This window comes from Notolabrus celidotus, chromosome 3, assembly GCF_009762535.1.
Source record: "Notolabrus celidotus isolate fNotCel1 chromosome 3, fNotCel1.pri, whole genome shotgun sequence".
Taxonomy (NCBI): domain Eukaryota; kingdom Metazoa; phylum Chordata; class Actinopteri; order Labriformes; family Labridae; genus Notolabrus; species Notolabrus celidotus.
In genome coordinates this window covers 1,118,463-1,142,133 of record NC_048274.1, presented here as the reverse complement: position 1 = coordinate 1,142,133, position 23,671 = coordinate 1,118,463, and the positions used below count along the sequence as shown (strand labels likewise).

The 23,671-nt window shown below is 43.3% G+C and overlaps 1 protein-coding gene across 17 annotated transcripts in view; it reads left to right on the top strand.

The window, feature by feature from the left end:
- Nucleotides 1-23,671, top strand: part of ppfia1 (PTPRF interacting protein alpha 1) — a 73,355-nt gene that overhangs the window by 13,050 nt on the left and 36,634 nt on the right. For all 17 annotated transcript variants that reach the window (XM_034679682.1, XM_034679668.1, XM_034679667.1 and 14 more), the window contains 7 exons: nt 12,890-12,991; nt 14,509-14,673; nt 14,770-14,844; nt 17,137-17,238; nt 19,691-19,924; nt 20,099-20,245; nt 22,713-22,847. In XM_034679682.1, the coding sequence (XP_034535573.1) occupies nt 12,890-12,991; nt 14,509-14,673; nt 14,770-14,844; nt 17,137-17,238; nt 19,691-19,924; nt 20,099-20,245; nt 22,713-22,847 (960 nt within the window). The remainder of the gene's footprint in view (nt 1-12,889; nt 12,992-14,508; nt 14,674-14,769; nt 14,845-17,136; nt 17,239-19,690; nt 19,925-20,098; nt 20,246-22,712; nt 22,848-23,671) is intronic.

The window sequence follows — 23,671 nt, the reverse complement described above, 5'->3', positions numbered from 1 at the left end:
TTTTTATGTAGTAATAAATATTAATTAAAAAAATATAAAAATCTCAAATTAGTTTAATTTAACATTTTTATTGAATTTAACATGAAATGAACAGAAACAGGATTATATAGGTGATTAGATATATTAGCTGACACGTGCTCGTGGCGTCTAATTGCTCTTTTGGGAGTTTATCAATGAACACACGTGAACGCCTGCAGACGGGAAACAGTCAGTTCTCCGTCTCTTTATAATAACAGGACACACAACTTACTTGTTGGGCATTCACGCACACAGGAACGGTTATAAACGGGGTTAGGTAGTCGGAGCCAGACAGTCCGTCTCAACCATAGACTGTAGAAAATAAACTTAATCCTCCTGCAGTTCTGCCTCGGGGTGAGTGTGCACACCCGTCAGATGCAGGCTCCGTTTGGCGCGCTCCCGTGCAGATGCAGAGAGCAGAGACGTCCACCCGGTCAGTCTCTGACTTTATTACAGGGCTAAAGTATGGAACTCGCCTCCTCTTCCACTCCCTCACAGTCACAGGGATGCGTTCAGGTACCGAAACATGGTTTGATTTTACGTGAGTCGGTACTCGGTAGTACCGATGGAATTCGGTCGGTACCTATATAAGTACCGAATTCGGTACCATCCCTAGTCCCGCTCCATCTGCTCTGTTGAGATTGATGCGTCGTGCTCCGGCATCCAGCAAAAATAGAAGCCTTGTGTATCTGATCCGGAGGGCTCTGACCTGCTGGATCAGAGACCAGAACGCAATGGAGTGGATCCAGTGGAAGTTAACACATTGACTAGAATAGAGACCTATCAGATCTGGTGCCTTGACGGATCGGAGACGGACCGAACATGGATCTGGTTGAATTTGACGTTTCAGTGAGAATCTAAATCGCAATTTTCAACTTGTGAACGTCATCATGGTCTCAGTCATGTTATCCCTTGTTTCCAGCACACAGTAGATTTATGTTGATGCAACAAAACAATCTGTAAGCTTGTTTGTCTGCATGTATTCACACGGCCCTCGCAGAGACACAAGCTTTTTAATTCACTGTGAAAGTGAAGATTGAAAGAACATCACAGAGATGAACGCGCCTTAAGAGACATCATGTTCATAGTAAGCAATAAATCAATCACCCTGGTATGTCTTTTAAAAATATCTTAAATGGCCGTTTGTTGTTTGTGATTTATTTTGAAGGGGTCAGCTCACGACTCTGACCAAATCCTATATTCTGGTCGGAGGCACAATGGCATGAATTGAGAGAGCACGGTGGTAAGACGGAGAGACAAAGACAGACTTGTTGGACACACAGTGACATGAAAGTGACAGAGTGGTGATGCCTTTTGACGAATGGGATCTGAACTATATACAGACACAAGAAAGAGAGGTCATCGTCGTGCAACAACCTCAAGACACACGACTCAGTACAACTTTATAGTAGTTTCATAACACAGTTTATTCTGAGCCTTTTATTGAGAGGATGGGACGATGGAGAGAGCAGGAAACCAAGAGAGAGAGAGATTGGGGAAGGACGTGGGATAAAGAGCTGCAGGTTGGAGCCTCTTTACATGTGGCGTGTGCTTTAACCACTCGACCAAACCAGCGCCCCACAGCTTTGACTCTTATCTGAAAACCTGATCAGGTCGAGTTTTATTATTTGATTATCCAAATCAAAAGCACAGCGTCCTGGTAGCTGCTCTTTTGGAGACACCTTTGCATAACTTGAGCTCCACCTTCGTGCTCTCATATTGATCTTGCAGCGGTGTCCCCTGTTACTAACCCACATGCCAGCACAGCGGTGGGATGACTGTCTCGCCACCTCGCCCCTGTGAGAGTCATATTTAAGGCCAGACGTTGCAGGGGTGTAAATGAAACTTCCTGCCTCCTTGACCTCCAGTGTAGCAATAATCTCCTTTTACTGTGTGACCCTCACTGAATTCTTCTTAGAACAAATGAGAGATTCTCAGAAATGAATCATGTGTTTCGCCCTGTTTCCAGAAACAGATGCTTGTTCACATTTACCCTGAATGAAGGACGCTGCTATATCCTGAATATCATCATGTCCCACGTGTCTTCATCAGGAGGAGCTGCTTTTATAACGCCTCATTCTTGATATTCAAACCAAACATGCTTTCTACTTGAACTGAGTCACATAAAGAAACTTTTAAAACCCAGATTAATAACACAAAAGCAGCTTACAATGACTCTCACTCACCGTTTCTCAAGGTGAAGAGTTGCTGTCAGTGCAAGAGAATGACGAAAACGAGACTATGATGAGTTCAAAGTTCATCACTGATAACTAAAACAAAACATAGGTTCCTCAGTTTTTATTAAGTAGCTGAGGATGAGACAAACGTTGTTGGCGGACTGGCAAACATTCAAAATCAATATTCACCCTTGCTGTGCGTCTAATCTTTCAAAATAAAAGCTGAGTTCTTATCTGAGGGGCTCAGTGCTAGCTTGGTCTCTACCTGCAGCAGGTGTGCTTTATGAACCAGCTCTCCTCACCTCCATGCATCTGTCTCATCTTCATTGAGGATTTTTACCCCCCGGTGTGCGTTAGTGACAAAGACACAACCGGGGTGCGTTACTATTTGAGGTTTGCAGTTTTTGCCGCCATTACAGTAAAAAGCTCCACGTCTACAGCTTGATTTATTCCAGTTTGGTGAAACATCAGACACATTTAATAAGATTTGATCAACTCCGTGTTATCAGAGATGCAGATGCATTTCAGAGTGCCGTGAACTGACTGTCTGTTCTGTGCGCCTGTCACTGCAGGTGCATTCAGGGACCGTCGTAAAAGTGAAATACAGACCTTTCATGGCATTTTTCTGTGAATCGAGAGAATCAAAATACAGTCACGGTGCTCACAACAAGACTGTTTTCCTTTTGACTTTTTAGCAGTGATAGGTTTGATTATTTATCTGATCAACTACATTAATTATTTTAATGAGAAAAAATGTTTAGCAAAAATCCAAGACTAAAACTTTCTGAGTTTTTGTCCACTAAAAACTATAAAGGGCTGAAAAAGACTAATGTGACTAAAGGCTGATTTATACTTCAGCGTCTCCCCTACGCAGCAGGGGCCGACGCGGACATGAGCACCACATACTTGTGCGTCGGTGTGTCCGTGTCGGGCAGCAATTCTCCTCCTGAACACTAGAGGGCAGTGTGGTCTCTTTGATAGCTGGTCGTCTTCTTCCGGCCCCGCTACGATCTCTGTTTCCTTTTCCTCAGAGATTCAGAGCGTGTTATGTTAATCTACAGCTAATACATGTTGATGTTTATTATACAGACATGATTACATGAAGAACAGAGAAGAGGAGATGAAATACACGGACGATGAGCGGCCGATGTCCGGTATCACGGAGGTCCTGTAAATGCGGGAAACACAATGCCGCTGAGTGGACCAATCACAGGGCTTGCGGCCTGCGTTGATTCTACGCCTAGTTACATTTTGGAAGAGGTGCACGTCAGCTACATGCGTAGGCCTCTGCGTAGGTACGGGAGCTACGTGGAACCCCGGCGTAGGCTACGCTGTGGATTCGACACAGATGTATAAATCAGCCTTAAGCCTAACAGGCTTTTTCATCTAGAGACTAAGACTAAATCTAAAACAGTTGCTAACATTAACACAGTGCTGGAGGAGTATGACTTGAAAGTGGCTTTAAGTCCTGACCTGAAATGAACCACATTAAAATTGAGTCATGGAGTTTGAGAAATCCGAGTTGGAAAGAAAAGCCTCCATCTCCTTTCTGCTTGTGTGGACTGTTAATATCATAGACTGTATAAAATATGGACGTAGTATCCGTGACGTCACCCATCTGTTCCTGAGAGCTGTTTTGAAGCAAATCGACGGCAGCAGCCATATTGGTAATGCGGAACTCAACCAGGCAGAGTGTGACGTGGTGTGAGCCTCTTAGCCAATGGCTGTGTGTTCCCGACCGGGAGTCACGTCAGTCATGTCCTTATTTGGGCAAAACTCGTAATCTTAATATCTTCTTAACCGTCACGTTAGAAAAAAATTCACCCCCGTACAGTGTGTGCCATTAGAGAGATTAGCGTTGTAGGGCCAAGCCGTTTTTTGAACCAGGCTGTAAACATGTTTATTAATGCTGCAAAGATCGTCTTTTTCCCATTCATATCTACGTAGTTTCCGGTGTTTCTGCAGCCAGCCTCAAGCGGCTTCTCGATGTATTGCAGTTTATAGCACTTCCGCATTGGCTTCATCGTTTGAGACCGGAGTTTGCCGCTTGATTAATATGTGATACGTCCTCCTAACTGTGACGAGAGGTGGGCAAGAACAGGGTCCTGATCTACTTATGTTACACTGACTGATTCATGGTAAAGCAAACTTTGGAAGAAGTGACACTGATGGATCTCAAATCATCTCTATTGTTGTTGTTTACCTCCAATCTCATATTTACAGTTTTGGCGTCCAGATGAAGAAGTTAGGAGACGTTAAATGTATTAAAACTACAAACAGACAAGAACTCCTATCGTTTATTTCCTGATGGATGAAATCAGTGTGACTTTATATTTTAATACAGTCATAGAAACTGGATTAGATAAGTCATACTGTAGAGGAATGCATTCAGCATCATGTAAGACGTAAGACGCTGGTGAAGCAGTCTTTGTTTTTAAAGCAGCGAAGGGAAGATGCTGTAAACTGGTGTTGGCTCACCTCGGTTAGATGAACTTTGTCTCTCTGTGTCTGTGTTTGGGCAGCGGTCTAAGCAGCTCTGAATAGGAGCCATTGTGGAGTCTAATTAGTTTGTGACGGTGAGTCCTCCTCCTGGAGAACAGATGCCCTCTGCACAGTGTCAGATTTCAGCACGCGCTGTAAGCTTTTAAGAACAGCTAAAGTCATTATGCAGGAAGAAGGCCTATTGGTTCCGATCCCACTTCCAAATCCAGAACAGTCTGACCATCATATGGTGGAGTGAAGAAAAAGAGCTTAATCTCAAGCCTATTAAACTGTTGCAGTGCTCTGATATGCTGCCAAATTGTGGAACACATCAGGGTTCAGGTGGTTAGCACAAAGGTGAGACAAAAACAAGATGTCATGTGACGCGCTGAGAGTCTGAGAGCGCTGCTAACGCTGCATCCTTCAGGGAGAGGGAGAGAGCACATGACATGATGAAACTAAATGATATTCAGAGGCCGTGTTAGAATTCATTAAGGCCGCTGTCACTCTCAGTTTGTTTTGCATTCTTGTGCCTGATGTTGACACAACAGAGAGCAGCCTCACCGTGTGCTTACTTCCTCCCCTCCAGTAGCATCAGGGGAGTCTGATCCTCTGTGTTTAACCTCTCTGCCCACAAAGAAGTGGCACTGCACATATCAGGATTCAAGAGTAACTAACTTCCAGAGCAACAAGCCACTTTCCTTCTGTGGAGTGTGAGACACAGTGAAGGTGAACTCCTGTTACTCTCCAAAGAGGGAATCGGACATAGTGGCATCTAGGGTTGCAAAGGGGTGGAAAATTTCCGGAAAGTTTCCATGGGAAGTTAAGCTGGGGAATTTTTTAGAAATATTCCAAATTGGAAATTATGGGAATTTAATGGAAAAGTATCATATCCACGCATAAATATTTGTTTTGTTCTAAGCAGACATCCATCCAAAATAATACAATTAAAACAGATTTATTTGTAAGTAGAACTTTATCAAGTGTTAAATATTTTATTGAACAATAAATTTTTTCATTGAAGAACAAAAACATGTTAAATATTACTCATCCCCCAGACTCAACCCATTCAAAAATGAACAAAAATGCAATCCCAAAAAAGTCCCATCAAAATGTTAAATTAAAAGAGCCGTCTCCCTCCAAAAAAGTACCATTCATAATGTTAAATTAAAAGAGCCCTCTCCCTCCAAACAAGTCCCATCAAAATGTTAAATTAAAAGAGCCCTCTCCCTCCAAAAAAGTCCCATTCAAAATGTTAAATAAAAAGAGCCCGTCTCCCTCCAAAAAAGTCCCATTCAAAATGTTAAATTAAAAGTGCCCCTCTCCCTCCAACAAAGTCCCATTCAAAATGTTAAATTAAAAGTGCCCCTCTCCCTCCAACAAAGTCCCATTCAAAATGTTAAATTAAAAGAGCCGCTCTCCCTCCAACAAAGTCCCATTCAAAATGTTAAATTAAAAGAGCCCCTCTCCCTCCAACAAAGTCCCATTCAAAATGTTAAATTAAAAGAGCCCCTCTCCCTCCAAAAAAGTCCCATTCAAAATGTTAAATTAAAAGAGCCCCTCCCCCTCCAACAAAGTCCCATTCAAAATGTTAAATTAAAAGAGCCCCTCTCCCTCCAAAAAAGTCCCATTCAAAATGTTGAATTAAAAGAGCCCCTCTCCCTCCAAAAAAGTGCCATTCAAAATGTTAAATTAAAAGAGCCCCTCTCCCTCCAAAATGTACCATTCAAAATGTTAAATTAAAAGAGCCCCTCTCCCTCCAACAAAGTCCCATTCAAAATGTTAAATTAAAAGAGCCGCTCTCCCTCCAAACAAGTCCCATTCAAAATGTTAAATTAAAAGAGCCCCTCTCCCTCCAAAAAAGTCCCATTCAAAATGTTAAATTTAAAGTGCCTGTAGGGGGCGTGGTCTCAATAGCCCTGCAGTAAGCAGTGTGCTATGTGCATGTGATTGAGGAATAGCATATACATTCAACTGTACTTGAATGAAATCTGGTTGTTTTAGTCAGGATTATGCTAAAATATATTTTCCCCAACTATATTTAAGTTCCCTATTAAGAGCCAACCTTCAATTTAGAAAATTCCTGTTTATTCCCGTTAATTCCCATGGAAAGTTTCCAACTTTGAAATTCCTGGAATTTTGCACCCCTAGTGGCATCTCAGCTCTCAGCCCCCTCTCTAGACTTCCTGTGTCTGCCAGAGTGAGAGCCGGCCGGGTGTTTAACGTCACACTTCTTCAGGATGTTTTTCTTCTGGTTTTATTGGATGTTTTATAGAGGAGACCTTCTCAGATAGCTGCGCCTGTTAAAAGCCTCATGAACTCTGAGCACTGATCCTAACCCACAACAAACACATCTTCCACATCTACAGCTGACTCCTGAACTCCCAGCTCTCTGCGGTTATCCCTGAAAAGCTCTGTACGTTCTGTGTTTTCGTGCACTGTTCCTTTAATAGGTTGGCACACATTTTTTGGTGCCCCCCCCCAGCATTAATCCCCTCTCCTGTTCTAATGCTCATAGAGCAGCTAAAGTCCACTGCTAACCAGCATGTCGCTGAGCCACACACCAGTTCACCCTGCTGCGGGGAGGAATGGGATCACGCTCCAGTGCACATGGCTGCACTCGCATGTATTTAAGCTCATGATTCCTCCGAGTTTTATCTACATATTTGAATTTAAAGCTTAGCGTCCTCTCTCTTTGGAGCAATTTAAAACATGCCAACATAACTGAAAACCTACAGATGATATACGCTGACATGAGTCGCTGAAATATGAAGTTTTATATCTATATGCAGAGATTTCATTAGTGTTTCAAACGTTGGTTTCAAAAACTGCACAACATTTATGCAACACACATCGCCCTGAACTATTCATGCAGACAGTAAATCATGATTTACATGAAGTCCTTTTTAATCCTTTACATCATTATTCATGTGGAGGGGAGATGCAGAATGTAGAATGTGGCGATGGCTATGGCTGGGCAATGATTCGATAATTATCATGATGTTATTTTTCTCAATATAAATAAATAAATAAACAAATGTTTGTTAAAAATTCTACATATTTAAACCTGTAATGACACCCCCCAACCACTGGATAGGGAAGGGGGAACTAATGTCAGGGTTCCCACATGTCCTGGAAAAACTGGAAAACAGTTGACCAGTTTTCCAGTCCTGGAAAATGGGAGAAAAAGTTAAATGTCCTGGAAAATTATTCCAACATGACTGTGTGTGATCTAACAAGGTTAAAAAAAACACATCCCTATTCAACATTTGTGGCCTTTTTTGTCATTCAGTTCTATTTAGGTCAATTTAAGCACTGATCCTCTGATTGTTATTATTATTTATTTTAGTGAGTCAGCTTCCAGATTCCTTTGCTGGCTCTTTTGTTTTTTATTTAGCTCATTTAATATTTTTTGAGAAAAGAGAAAGCTGAGATGAGAGTTGCCCATCATTGTTGCTTGGTTGCACTAATAAAGTGAAGTGCTGTACATCTGTGGTTGCATTGTTCTATAATTAATTTGCCATCATTTTTAAGCATGTAAGAGATGATTTCATGGATAGCCAGAGACTGCATGTCTTCAATGTAGACTTCCACTGAGAGGAACATATTAGACTATTTAGGAACTAAATTAGGAACTAAATTTAGACTGTCATACCAGCTTGATCATCACTGGAAATGTCCTGGAAAATGATCTCTGGAAAAGAGTGGGAACCCTGAATGTGTCTGAACACTTAAGGCTGATTTATACTTCTGCGTCAAATCGACGGCGTAGCCTATGCTGGGGGTCGGCGTAGCTCCCGTACCTACGCAGAGGCTTACGCATGTAGCTGACGTGCCCCTCCTCCAAAATGTAACTACGCGTAGAATCAACGCTGACCGCAAGCCCTGTGATTGGTCCGCTCGGCGGCTTGTATTTCCCACATTTCATCTCCTCCTCTCTATTCTTCATGTAACCATGTCTGTATGATAAACAGCAACATGTATCAGCTGTAGATTAACATAACACCATAGACTGTATAAAATATGGACGTAGTATCCGTGACGTCACCCATCTGTTCCTGAGAGCTGTTTTGAAGCAAATCGACGGCGGCAGCCATATTGGTAATGCGGAACTCAACCAGGCAGAGTGTGACGTAGTGTGAGCCTCTTAGCCAATGGCTGTGTGTTCCCGACCGGGAGTCACGTCAGTCATGTCCTTATTTGGGCAAAACTCATAATCTTAATATCTTCTTAACAATCACGTTAGAAAAAAATTCACCCCCCGTACAGTGTGTGCCATTAGAGAGATTAGCGTTGTAGGGCGAAGCCGTTTTTTGAACCAGGCTGTAAACATGTTTATTAATGCTGCAAAGATCGTCTTTTTCCCATTCATATCTATGTGGTTTCCGGTGTTTCTGCAGCCAGCCTCAAGCGGATTTTCGATGTATTGCAGTTTATAGCACTTCCGCATTGGCTTCATCGTTTGAGACCGGAGTTTGCCGCTTGCATAACACGCTCTGAATCTCTGTGGAGAAGGAAACAGAGATCGTAGCGGGGTCGTAAGCAGGCGACCGACTATCAGAGAGACCACACTGCCCTCTAGTGTTTCGGAGGAGACATGACACGGAAGAAAACGGAAGAAAACGTAAAACCAACTGAACACTGAATAATCGTGATGCGTTCACTGCACTGTGGGAACAATATCACTCCTCCTATAACCCTTACAGGGGAGCGCACTACTCAAAACAATACTCTATAAACTCACACACTGAATACAATTTTATTTAGCTTTGTTGTAAATTTAAATTAAATTATGCAAATTATCTCAACCTGAGAAAAATAAGAATCTACAAACTAAAACGTCACAAAAATCTCATCTTACACTAGAGACCTGCTTCCTGTTCGCACTGTCAGAAATGATGGATTCAAGAAGTTCATCAGAAAACTAAATCCAGATACAAGTTAACAAACCATCTTCAATTTTCACTCATATTTATCGTGATAATTATCGATATCGACTGATATGAAACATTTTGTTGTGATAATATCTTTTTAAATATCGCCCAGCTCTAGATATGGTGGAGAGTGAAATTTTAAAAGGTGGCTGTGAGGTGTTCTCGTGATGGATCCGTTTCCAGAGCGCTGAATTAAGATTCTGCTTTTATTTCACATCATACCTGCATAGAGAAACGCTCAGCTTCATTTCAGCATCCTTAAATTTAAAGGTAGACCACGTGTCTCATGTTACAGATCTTTGTTGTGGATGTTTCCTGAGTGTAAAGAGGGTGGGAGAATCTGTGGGCTGGTTTTGATGCTTCAATCTGGGTCAGATTTCAAAACTTTGAACCAACCAGGACACGGAGGAGGAGGAGGGCTTGAGTTTCTTTCATGTCTTAAAGTTTATTAGAAGAGTAGAAACAAACACAAAGAAGAAGAGATGCTCTGTAGGATATGTCTCTGTTTCTTTAAGATGTGCTTATCATAGAAAGAACTGTGTTTCTGTCTCCCTTCTTCATGAGGAAGTTAGAACCCTCCCCTGTGTCTCAGCTGATGAGTCGAGTAACATGAAGGGAAGATCAGAGGGTCATAAATGGCGGATAGCAGCACAGAGAAATCTTCAGGTTTCTGTACAACTCGACCTCAGCGTCTGCTCTGGAATGTAGGAAGTAAGCCACTCTGTAATTACCCCTGAACCCGCCTCCCGCGGCCTCTAGTGGCGCCCCATTGGTCGAGAGAGAGAGCGGAGACCTCGGTCGCAGCCAGTCGCAGACTCCGACTTCTTCCTTCAGCGAAGCAGAATCTGTGCCAGTCGCTGGAAAAGCTCAGAGGCTGGAGTGAGGAGAAGAGGGAATAGTTGTGGTAGTGACTGAAAAGAACGATCCGTTCCAGCAGCCCCCCACCCCCCGTCTCTGCACACACACACGCTTACACACACACACACACACACTCACACTCACACACACACACAACCCAAGAAGGCCTTCCCTCTCAGGGTGTCTGTGCTAGTTTTTGTAGGGCAAAAAATCAGGATGGCACATTCTTTAGGTCCATCGATGCATGTAATCCCTGAAAGCAAGTGTGTGTGTGTGTGTGTGTGTGTGTGAGAGAGTGCACAACTGAGGAAGATGTGTTGTAATGTTCCTTTAAACAAAGAGAGCAGCAGCAGTCAAGATGTTTCAATCCTGTTTGTTTGATTGCGATCTTTTCGCTGCTCAGCTCAGAGAACCAACAACAGAAAACGTTCCTTCATGCTGATGTTCGACGGACGCTGTAACAGAGGAAATGCATAAATACCTGCACGCGTTTAGGAGTCAGAAACAATCCTGCAAGGTCCAAACACACTGTACACGCTTCTCTATCTGCAGCGCTGAAGTAGCAATGATTGTTTTCGACATTGCACATCAGATAAATGAGTTGTTTTCATATTCATGAGTGCAAACACTTCATGTCTTGCACACATGAACTCCTGATCTTTTCTAGATAGCCTCAGGGCGATCAGGAGACTCTCTGCAGATGTATTCATGAGTTTGGTTTCAGTGGAGGTTCAGCTGGTTATATCACTGCAAAATGTATACGATCGTACAGCTATACAAACACAACAGTGGAAACCTTAATACAGATTAAGGAGGAGTGCCCACTCCTTCACCGTCACACACACTCACCGTGATGTCTTGTGGACTTCTTTTTAGGAGGCGGGCAGGAAGAAGTCCAGATAAAACCGGGGTGAAAGATCCGGCTGTTTGCGTTCACACATGCTGCTCTAGTCTGCAGATTTTGTGCATGTGTGAAACTTAAACATCAATCAACCTTTATTTGTATAGCGCCAAATCACAACAAACGTTATCTCAAGACGCTTTTACAAACAGAGCAGGTCTAGACCACTCTATGTCAAATTATGAACAGAGACCCAACTTCAAGACAGGATAAGAATCAGTCTGACCCCACCTTAATCCATCATGAGCATTGCACATCGCAGTATTTAGCTAGTTACAGTGGAGAGGACAAACTTCCTTTTAACAGGCAGAAACCTCCAGCAGGACCAGACTCATGTTAGTCACACATCATGCCTCGACTGAGTTGGGTCTGGAAAGACAGATAGAGGGGAGTAAGAGAGAGAGGTGATAGTGATGAGACGAGTCGTAGAAGCTGTTGCCGCTGGAGTCCAGCACGTCCGCAGCAGGAGGACGTCTACGGCAGCTCAGAGGAATCTACGAGACAAGGGAGCTCAGGGACTCCAGAAAGGTCTATGGTTAGTAACTTTAATGGGACAGGCAGAGTTAAAGTAAGTGATGAGGGGGTTGGGGGGAAGGGGGTGAGCTAGGATCCCAGTGTGTCAGTGTGCCAGTTCCCCCGGCAGTCTAGGCCTATAGCAGCATGACAAAAGCTGGTCCAAGCCTGATCCAGCTCTAACTATAAGCTTTATCAAAAAGGAAAGTTTGAAGCCTACTCTTAAAAGTGGAGAGGGTGTCTGCCTCCCAGACCCTGACTGGTAGATGATTCCAAAGGAGAGGGGCCTGATAACTGAAGGTTCTACCTCCCATACTACTTTTAGAGATTTTAGGTACAACTAGCAAGCCTGCATGTTGGGAGCATAGAGTTCTAGAGGGGTAATAGGGCACTATGAGCTCTTTAAGATACGAGGGTGTCTGATTTTTAAGGGCTTTGTAGGTTAAAAGAAGGATTTTAAATTCTATTCTACATTTTATTTGGAGCCAGTGTAGAGAAGCTAACACTGGAGAAATGTGCTCCCTCTTCCTAGTTTTAGTCAACACTCGAGCTGCAGCGTTTTGAACTAGCTGAAGAATCTTCCCTCCTTCCCATCTCCTCTACTTATAGCAATATAAGTACAGTGACCAGGTTAAGTCTGTGAAGGGGGCACTATGGAAAGATGGGGGCAAAACAGGGAGAGAGTTCAGCATCCTGACTGCCTGCTGGATAAAACTGTCCCTCAGTCTGCTAGTTCTGGCCCGGAGACTGTGTAGTCTCCTGTCTGATGGCGAAAGGCTGAAGAGGCTATGAGACAGGCGGGAGGGGTCGCCTGCCCTACTTTTAGTCCTTTTTTGAACAGGTTGTACCTCAGAAGATGACACAACTTGAAAATGTGTTAGAAATATCAGCGATAAATCAACCTGCATCGACGTCTAGGAACAGAACTTAAACGCCTAACACATCCGACCTGTTCAAAGCTCTTAAACTTTGTTAAATGTTTCTGTTTCTGTTCTTCTCTTCTGCAGGAGTTTGCTGCTCTAACGAAGGAGGTGAACGTGTGCCGGGAGCATCTTCTGGAGAAGGAGGAGGAGATCGCTGAGCTGAAGGCTGAGAGGAACAACACACGGGTTAGTAATACACACAGATAGCTCACCGGGATACACCGCTGTTGTGGAAAGTTTAATTGGCCCGTGCTCTCCCCGTCAGATTCCTGTGTGTTTCTGTTTGGGGTATGAACGGTTGTCATAACACTGCCAGACAAATCTGTTTCTATCTCATAATCCCAACCTTTGTCACGAGTTCTGGGCGTCTCAAATCGCTCAATCGACGAAACATGTCAACAACCGAGGTCGAGTTTAATCACAGAGATGTTTGTGCAGAGAGGGAGACCTCAGCATGTCTGCACCGTCTCTGGTTCTGACCTGTTTACTCCTGCATGATGTACGCACAGAACATGCTGCATGTTCTAAAGCCTGACAGAAAAGAGACAGACTTTGTTTTTTGCAGGATGAATCATTTCAATCAGCATCAAAAGAAAGCATTCAACAGATTCAGGAAACTTCTGTGATTGAACTTTTCTGAACTCCCAGTAAAAGCTCAAAAATGCAAGAGTGCACAGTTAATCATAAACGTTGAAAGCAGGAGTTATGTGTGATTTATTGAAGCCGTGTAGGACTCTATGTTTAAAGCTTCTACATTCCTACATTTTCAAACCGTCCTCTCCCTGCAGACTCCCCCCTCTATTCTTGCATTTGTCTCCAATCCGTCACAGCTCCAGATCTGAAAGGTCTCTCTTCTAGTCAATGTGTTAACTTCCACTGGATCCACTCTTTTGCGATCCGGCTGCGTCTCTGATCTGGCAGGTCGGAGTCCTCCGGATCAGATCAGCCAGAGCCCGACGCATCAATCTCAACAGAGCAGATGGAGCGGGACAGGAAGTCAGGTTTCACCAAAACAAAATGAAAACATTCGGTTAATTTTCAGAATAAAACACTCTGTGTTATCACCAGATCGTGTTTCACTTAACTACAACAACAAATCAAAGTCATGATGAGCGGAGCCAGGCCTGGAGTCAACAGGTCAGAGGTTTTCAGAGGACCAGAAAGACAACATGGATGAGGAGAGGAGGAGGAGGATCCTTGATTCAGTGATTACTGCAGGGAAAAACTCGGTTGCATGACTCCAGCTGTCCGGCGGTCCTGCTCCGTGCTGCGTTCTGAAAACGCAACCGGTGGGTGTTGATGGACGAGAGAGCACAGAGCCGGACCGCAGCGGATTGGAGACAGACCAGACACTGATCTGGTGGAAGTCCCAAGTCAGATTGAAGCGTTGTGCTTTGGCAGCCGGCAAAAACAGAAGTCTTGCATATCTGATCGGGAAGGCTCTGACCTGGAACACAACGGAGCAGATCCAGTGGAAGTTAACACATTGACTCAAATAGAAACCTATCAGATTTGGAGCTGTGACTGATCGGAAGCAGCCCGGACACGGATCTGGTGGAAGTCTCGGGCCTGAAATCACACATACTCTGGGCATGATCATGTCTGTGTGATCAGGCTCCCCCAAACAGACAGAGCAGCCCTCCATTTAATGTAACTTTCATCCTGATGGTGTCTCATATTTTAACGCTGCCCTTTGTCTCCAGCTCCTCTTGGAGCATCTGGAGTGCCTGGTGTCTCGCCACGAGCGGAGTCTGAGGATGACGGTGGTGAAGAGGCAGGCTCAGTCTCCAGCCGGCGTGTCGAGCGAGGTGGAGGTCCTCAAAGCCCTAAAGTCACTTTTTGAACACCACAAAGCCCTCGATGAGAAGGTACGACCGAGTGTGTGTGAAGGTTTGAAAGGAGTGAATTTCCATGGATTGAAATAAATGCAACAAGTTTGTTTGAATGTGTTCTCATGATTTCAGGTGAGGGAGCGACTACGTGTTGCCTTGGAAAGATGCAGTGCATTGGAGGAGCAGCTCACCATGTCGCACAAAGAAGTAAGCACACATCATCACAGTTAAATTTACCTGCAGACTCTGTGATCCTGTGTTTAGTTTTTCTCACCTTTAGGCTAGAAAGTTAATCTGAATTTAAATTCTTGTGTACACATCGTAGGAAAGTCACTTCAGGATATCCCTCATCTTTATATACACACGACAGCTTGTCCCGCCCCGCCTCCTACAGTCTTTTAAATATACAACTATCTTTTCAGTATCCATCAGCAGAACGTTTCAGAAAGACACCAAAGCAACACAACTGGCTTGAACTTGCTCATGACGCCGCGTTCAATGATCCTGTCACGAGGCGTTGCACCTCAGCCAGTGTATTAATAGAAGAGACACACTCTCTCTCTGATCACCTGCAGAGCATCATGCACCAGGTGCCGCAGGTTATTAGACTCAAGGGTCAGAGGGCGACACAAGATCGTCGATCTTATTCGGAAAAGTGAAGAAAGATGTAAAAGTGACCGGCTAATATGCCCTTGTTTGTTTAAAGTGAGCGTGCAATGCTTTCAGAAAATCAATCAATTAAGGCCTTCATATTGAAAGTATTGAATTCTGGAGACTCGTGAAGATGTTGTAACTTAAAGGTGACATATCATGCAAAATGGACTTTTTAATGGTTCTCTACCTGAAATATGTGTCCCTGTCTACAAACCCCCCGAAAAGTAAAAGAATCCATTCTGCCCCTGTTCTGATTTCTCCACCTTTCTGTAAATGTGTGCTGAAACCAGCCGTTTCAGTTTTCAGTGTTTTTCATACGTCACAACGCCATCCGGTCTGTAACAGGAAGTCAGAGCTCGGAGCTTGTTCAGCCCATAGACTGTATAAAATACAACTCAACCCCTCCTCCGTTTTTCATTCCCTGCACACATGTGTGCTAACAAGGAGCTTAGGAGGGAGGCATGCTAGTTGTAGGCTGTCTTAATAAACACAGAGGTCGGTTTTACTCCCCACGTCTGCAGATTTGAAGATCTAGTGGATGATTTTTATTTATCATGGAAAAGTGCTAGCGCTAGTTAGCATAGCCACATAGCTACATGTCGTAGCTGTGTACCAAGACACACGTCGACATGCTGACAAATAAAACAACAAGAAACACTAAATCTGTGACCAATGGTTCAGAAAGGTCCTGCTGCAGGCGCCTCTCCGTCAGGATCAGATTCTGGATCAGATTCAGAGGGTTGAAGTAACGCGGGTCTGTGAGCAGCCGTGTATATTCAGCCAACATGTAAACATTAGATCAACGTGCTGGAGAGCCGAGGCCACACCCACTTCCTGAGGGGGCGTGGTCAGAGAGAAAACAGACCGTTCTGAGGAGGACTGAAGAAGAGGGCTTTTCAGGCAGACCAAAATCTGATTTCAAAGTGTTTTTTTGAGCATAAACTTTAAAGACATGTTTTGGGGACCTCTTAGACCAATATATGTTGATGAAAAAAGCGTGATATGTCACCTTAAAATAAAAAAGGATCTAGGGAGGAAAGATGCCCTTCTTTTTGATTTCTGATCTCATTTCATCGTTTTTTTCCACCATCAGATAAAAGTCGCTCCGCCTTTATCTCGAATCAGATCGTGAAACTGTTAAAAACCAGACGTGACGTGAACGCAGCATTCACTGACTCGGCTGAAAAGAGCCTCCTGACTCTTTGATTCACATGAACACAAACATGCAGAGAGGAGGAGGAGGAGGAGAGTCTTCAGTCCACTGTGACTTGAATAGGATTAAGATTGACAAAAGGCCCCAGAGGATCTTTGAGGAGTGTCCTAGATTTCCTCTCTGCTTCATGCTGCAGTCATCTTTTGTTCCTGGGAATACGCCTGGGACCACACACACACTAACACACACACACACACACACGCACACACCAATACGTCCTACACACACATCAAATCAACCACTTGCCACTCTGCTTTTATTAGTAACCTCTCCTCTGAAGGCGAGGCGGCGTTTTTTCTTTGTTTTTTTTCTGCCGGGCCTTTTGGCTCTGAGTTTATTATATGCTGCAGAGTATTCACAGGACTCCACAACCAGAATAGTTGTGGTTTGAACTCAAGGCTGTGGGCACTCTGGGCTGCTCGCTCTGCTTCTTTGTGTCCCCGTCCCATGCATACACACACAAACACACACTCACACAGCACTTACATGAGTCCAGAGGAAGGAAATCACATCCCAACTTCTAAGAGAAAACTAGGGTTTGTGCTTACTATTAAATGGTTAACCAGATTAAGCGTTCAGCAGGTTAAACTGACCAATGAATGAAGTGTTGACAAACCGTTGTTTTTTTCTAGTTGGCTTACCTCAGGGAGCAGAGCAGCATGAAGAGAGGGCTGGCAGATGGAACGAGCGAGGTCAACCACAACTCTGAAAACACGCCGAGCACTAACGGCAAGGTGAGGTCACCCGGCGGCATATGTTCAACGGAGACGCTGCTACAGGTGCCTGTGTGGGACAACTGTCCAGCAGCTGTTCATGCATTTAAAACCTGGAAGCTATAAAGGTTTACATCATGATCAAAGTGTTCAAAGGTTTACATTTCTAGACCCTTAAAAACTTTCCAGAACATTTTAAGCTCCTATAAGAAACGAATTTTGGTGCCCTCAAATCAGGAGGATTTATCTCTTTGCTGAATTTGTCCTGTGCATGTTCAGGCTTTTTAAAAGATCTCATCCTCCTGGTTTATAAAGTCTTAGGTACTGTGATGTAGGTTTACTTGCTTATTACTTGTCCCCTAATACATAAATATTGAATAAATGTCTCAAAATGCATCTTGAGAGTTGGAAAAGCCCAGAAATAACACAATAGAAATCATCTTCAGTTTTCTCTGATGGGCTTTTTCTTTTATTTCATCAGTAAATATTCAGACTGGTTCAATACCTGCTGACAATTAAAGTTAAGCCTTAAGTCTTCAGGTTAATTATGCATTTGTGATTTCTAAAACTTCCCTTTAATCCTCCGTATATTAAGACTAACGTCTGCCCCGGCGTGTTTCGATCAGCTGTGTCCCGCTCTGTCGTCTGCACACATGCTCAGACACGATTTAACACCGGGGCAGGCAGGCGGGCTGGAAACAGTCCAGGTTCCAGCCTGACTGTCAGATCTGCAGCGTGTTCTCTGCTGATGATAACGAGACTTCAGTTATTCAGCGCTGAAGGCTGCAGCAGCTCAGACTGATCAGCATGCATTGTGGGAGTGATGAGGATGAGTGTATGATCAGAATGTGAAACGACAGCATGGCTAACAGGTGAAGTTTAGTTTATGTGCATGTTCTGCACGACAAGTCACGGTCACAGTGTTTAAGGAGAGGTGCATGGACCAGAGTGTCACAATGATAGTTGTTTGACACAGTGAGACACAAAAATGAGACTTTGTTTACTGTTCTCTTGGTTCTTTCGTTGTAATAATGAAAGAAACAGTGAAATATGCTGATCAGTGTTTAACAAAGCCCAAGCTGAGAACTTTAAGAGTCTTGTTTTGTCCAGAACGCAAAGATTTACAGGAAAGAGATGACATTTAGAGCATTTGGCTTTCATTTTTTTTTTACATATTTATTTAAATTTAAACACAATCAAATAAAAAACTAATGAATACAATACATTTTCAATTTTTTTAAAAAAAAGAGAGAAAATATGTGGCTATGAAAAATACATTTTTATTTAAATTCAATTCAATTAAAAACTAAAATACATTTTAAATATTTTTTTTAAAAATTGAATAAACAGGCTTCAAAAATATTTTTTATTTAAATTAAATTAAATTAAATTAAAATCTAAATTTTAAATTAAAATCTAAATTTAAAATTGTTTTAAAATATTTGAATAATCAGGCTTTAAATAGTTTTTTTGTAAATAAAATACATCAATATAATAAATCAATACTAATAAATACAATATATTTTCAATTACTATTTAAAAAAAAAAGAATGAAAATATATGGCTATGAAAAATGCATTTTTATTTAAATTCAATTCAATTAAAAACTAAAAACTAAAATACATTTTAAATATTTTTTTTAAAAATTGAATAAACAGCCTTCAAAAGTATTTTTAATTTAAATAAAATTAAATAAAATTTAAATTTAAATTGTTTTAAAATATTTGAATAATCAGGCCTCAAATAGTTTTTTCGTAAATATAAATAAAATACATTAATATAATAAATCAGAAATTAAATTCTAAATTATTTTGTATCATAAACGTTTTTTATTATAGTTTTATTATAGTTATTCAAAAAAGTATTTGCTTTAAAAAAAAAGTTTGCAGCTTTGTTAATCTGATCAATAAATTATTGAAGCATTCCTGTCTCTGCTTTTAAATAGTTTTCTGCCAACTTCTTAGTTTGATATTTGAGTTACTTCCTCTATCACATTTTCAAGTTTTCTCACCTTGTTTATAATTTAAAGACACATTTTAACTCACTTTAACTCAGTTTATTCCATTTGTTTCAGTGTTTTTATAAGACGTACTCTAATCTAATTTTACTTCCACTTTTTGTCTCTTTTTGCTCGAGCGCAATGCAATCTCTAAAAGGTTTTGTAAGGTAATGAAACACAAAGTATCTCCCACTTTATTTTATTGAACCTTTATTTAACCAGGTAAGTTAAATGAGAACCAATTCTCATTTGCATTAACGACCTGGCCGAAAAGGCATCACAGGTGGCGTGACAGTAAATAAAAACAAAACAAAAACCAGAGAGGACATCCAGAGAGACTTAGAGACAGAACAATACAAACAAACATATGACAGGAGTAAACACAGACAGTTTGTTTACAGGCTGTCTGTTCTCAAAGGTTACAAAAGGTCAAAGAGTTCGATGACTGAACTTCTTCTGTCCGTTCTTCCGTAGCGGTCCTCGGACGGTTCCCTGAGTCAGGAGGAGGAGTCGGGGCTCGGGTTCGGGAAGGTTGGTGAGCTGCAGGACGTGGTGGAACGTCAGACGGCCGATCTTGGCCAGATGAAGGAGCGCATGGCCTCTATGGGTTCACGCATCAACGAGCTGGAGGAGGACCTGGACACGGCCAGGAAGGACCTCATCAAGTCTGAGGACATGAACACGCGGTTACAACGAGACCTGAGAGAGGTAGGGAGGACCGGGTCTACTTGTCACCCAGGATGCATGCTTGTGCACAATCCTGCAGGATCAAATTCATCATCTTTGCATCCTCCCTTTAACATGAAATGCATCAATCAGAGGAGAGTAGGGGAGCGTTAAGATCACCTTTAGACATGAGTGTTTCTGTTTGTGTGTTTACAGTCGATGGCTCAGAAAGAGGACATGGAGGAGAGGATCACCACCTTGGAGAAGCGCTACCTGGCAGCTCAGCGGGAGGCTACCTCCGTCCACGACCTGAACGACAAGCTGGAGAACGAAGTGGCCAACAAGGAGTCCCACTTAAGACAAGTATGTCTCCTGGACTCCTCCATAAAATCCACACCCTCATGTCCACACTAATACAGTTACTCTCTGCCTCACACCAGCACTGTGGATTAGTTTTTCTGGGGATGTGTTAGCTTCTATAAACAGGAGTGGAGACTTGATTCTGTCTCTGATTCGTCTCATCTATATCTCTTTATCAGATTCACAAGAGAACAAACAACATCAGCTGAGTTGCACAGCTTTCATGCATTTTAAATCAGAATTGATCTAAAAATGATCGTCAGATATCAGCTAAGAATCTTTGGATCAGGGAGAAGGTTTCTGATGTTCGAAGTGTTCTGGTTTTTGTTCCTGTTTTCAGTCAGAAACCCAAAGAAGTGGAGCAGATGGAAGAATTAGTGCCTGTTTTCTGTCCGTATTGACTCTGAAAACTCACATACTGAATGTATGGTGATGTTCTTTTCAGAGGTGTAGAAACTGTGCAGAAATCTCCTTCCAGAGATCATTTATGTTTCAAAGACCTTGTTTGCTCCTGGCGATCTGAGTGATCCAACCGCAAGCGGTAAACCTTGAACGCTCATCAGTGCTCACGGGGATCCGGCCCCTCAGTCCACATACAGAGGTGGTCTGGGAGGAAGGAGTAGAAGACGTAACCGACAGCTGTGATCAGTGTGTGGTTTGTTTTAGATCCCTCCATCTGTTTTTCATGCTCCGTCTCTTAGAAACGGTGTGATCCGTCCTGTGTTTCAGTACACTCTGTGATATATAACACATGATCAATGCCTCTACATGTCAGAGAGCTGAACATGGAGCAGTGCAGCTCAGTTATGGGACAAAATGTGGATCTGTTTGTTTATAACGAAGATCTTTTAGTTGTTTTGTCTCTTTAATCAGAGACTCAGATTCAGAGAAGAACCTCAGAGCTGTTGTGTATATTTTTAATAATAACAAATAATAATAACTGATATTTATATAGCGCCTTTCAAGAAACCCAAGGTGGCTTCACAGGTTCAGGTAGGGGGTCTGGGGGGTAGGTGGGGATATCTAAAAGGTGGGTTTTGACTGCTTGTTTAAAAGTGTCCAGGGTTGGGGCGCTGCGGATGTCAGGAGGGAGAGAGTTCCACAGAGTGATGGCTGCCACACTGAAGGCTCTGTCCCCCAAGGTCCACAGCTTAGTCCGGGGGATGGAGAGGAGACCCAGGTCCAAAGACCTTAGGTTCCGGGGTTGAAGTGTGTTGGTGGAGGAGGTCAGCCAGGTATTGGGGGGCGAGGGCGTGCAGGGATTTGTAGGTGAGGAGGAGGAGGTGATGCAGTATTTTACAGGGAGCCAGTGGAGGTGAATGAGAGTGGGGGTGATGTGCTGCCAGGGCTTGGTGTGCGTGAGAACCCTGGCAGCTGAGTTCTGCACGCATTGGAGCCGGTCCAGGGCATTGCTGGGTACCCCCAACAGGACTCCATTGCAGTAATCCAGCCAGGAGGTAATGAAAGCATGGACGAGGGTCCGGGCAGCTGAATCAGGGAGAGATGGACACAGACGGGAGATGTTCTTGAGGTGATAGAAGGCAGACTTTGTGACTGATTTGATGGGAGAGGGTGGAGTCAAGAATGACACCCAGGTTGTGGACTTCAGGAGATGGGGAGATGGAACAGCCATCCACATGGAGGAGGAGATCTCCAAACTTCCTGAGCAGTGGCTTGGGGGCCACATCCATGAGCTCTTCTTCGTCTTTTTACTGTTGAGTTTGAGAAGTTCAGATGTCATCCAGGTTTTGAAGTCTATTGAAGGTGTAAGTGGCTCCGAAAAAGTAAGATCAGATCGCAGTTCGTCTCTGGAGATTCATGGTTGATGCTTGGTGTCGATGCTCACACTACAAATGCGGTGTGGTCACTGAGTCACTGAAGCCTGCGTCAACTTGTCGCTGGTTTACTTTGATTCAATCCGGTCACATCTTCCTCTCTGACACATTAAGAAACTCATCATAACCTGAAAAACACAAATCTGGATGAACTAACTCTGAGGGGACGAGGCCGGCTTGGTTTTAGTGTTGGAGTCTCCGTCAGTCTGCCAGCAGGAGTTGCCTGCAGCTCTCGTTGCCAGTTTCCAAACCCCTGCTAATGAATTCCTGCTGTATTCACACTCTGAGCGGCGCAGCAGGCTGGGAATTGGACACCCCAAAGACAGTCTTTCTTCTTTACATGTACTCGCTCAGATGGAGATGTCTCTCCTCTTTTCTCATGGGTTTTGTCCGTCTTTGTGTCAGTATGAATGCTCTCATCCTGACTTCCTGCCCACCCCACCCTCACACATCCCCTCTCTCTCTGCCTCCCTTTGTCCCCCTCCCTGACCAACGGGTTTCATGTCTCGCCCCTCTCTCTCTCTCTCTCCCTTCACCTTGCAGAGCTGAAGGCAAACCCCAAGGCCAGGATGTAGCGCAGACACGTCTTCACCTTTCTCGCTAATGACTGTTTGCTTTTGGTTTGTTTGTCATAGACTGAGGACAGAAGCCGGCAGCTCCAAGAGAAACTGGAGCTGGCTGAGCAGAAGCTGCAGCAGACCATCCGCAAGGCCGAGACTCTGCCTGAGGTGGAGGCTGAGCTGGCCCAGAGGGTAGCGGCCCTCACAAAGGTACCAACACACACCCACTGCCCTGTGTACTCTCAAATTAACAGTTTACTTTTGTTAGAGTCACTTCCTCTGTGTTGTTTAACCTGTTTTCACATGATTCATAGAAATTGTTCTCACTGAAAAGGAAAATGAGTCGCTGCTTGAGTCCTTTCCTAAAGCCTCGGTGCACACCAGGATTGTTGGAGTACTTCCTTTACATCTGAACAGCCACCAGCTCCGTGCGGAAGCTGCTGAGGAAGCCATTGTTTATGTTGCCTCAAATATCCACACTGACCTATTTTTAGAGACGGGGCTCGTGTTTTTATCCATTTATAGTTTCAGTCTTTGTCTCGGACATCACACGCTGCTGCTGCTGCTGCTGCTGCTGCTGCAGGACCTTATTTGTATTGGAACTGGCTCACAGTGCATCTTTGAATCATAACTCACATCAGAGACGCCTTTCTTCATTTCTCTTCAGTGATGACGTCATGTCAAAGTTTATCTCGTCTGGTTTGTTTTATGTAGCTGATAACACTGGATTGGAATTCACTCTGTCGTAACACGTGAAACATTAATCCTGTGTCTGACATGGACACACAAAGACAGATATTATGAAGCAAAATTAAAACAACACAAACCCTCAGAGGCAGTATTTGTTTTAATAGTGGAACCGGATAATCATAAAACTTCCTCTGGGAAGTATTCATAAAAACCTGGCCAGATTTAGGGCCGGATTTGCCACACCTAATGATCGGGAGGGCGTGTTACCTGATATGAGGCTTGCTGAAACGCTCCTCAAGGTGGTATCAGTACGATTATTTTACCACTCTAGATTGCGTTGGAGC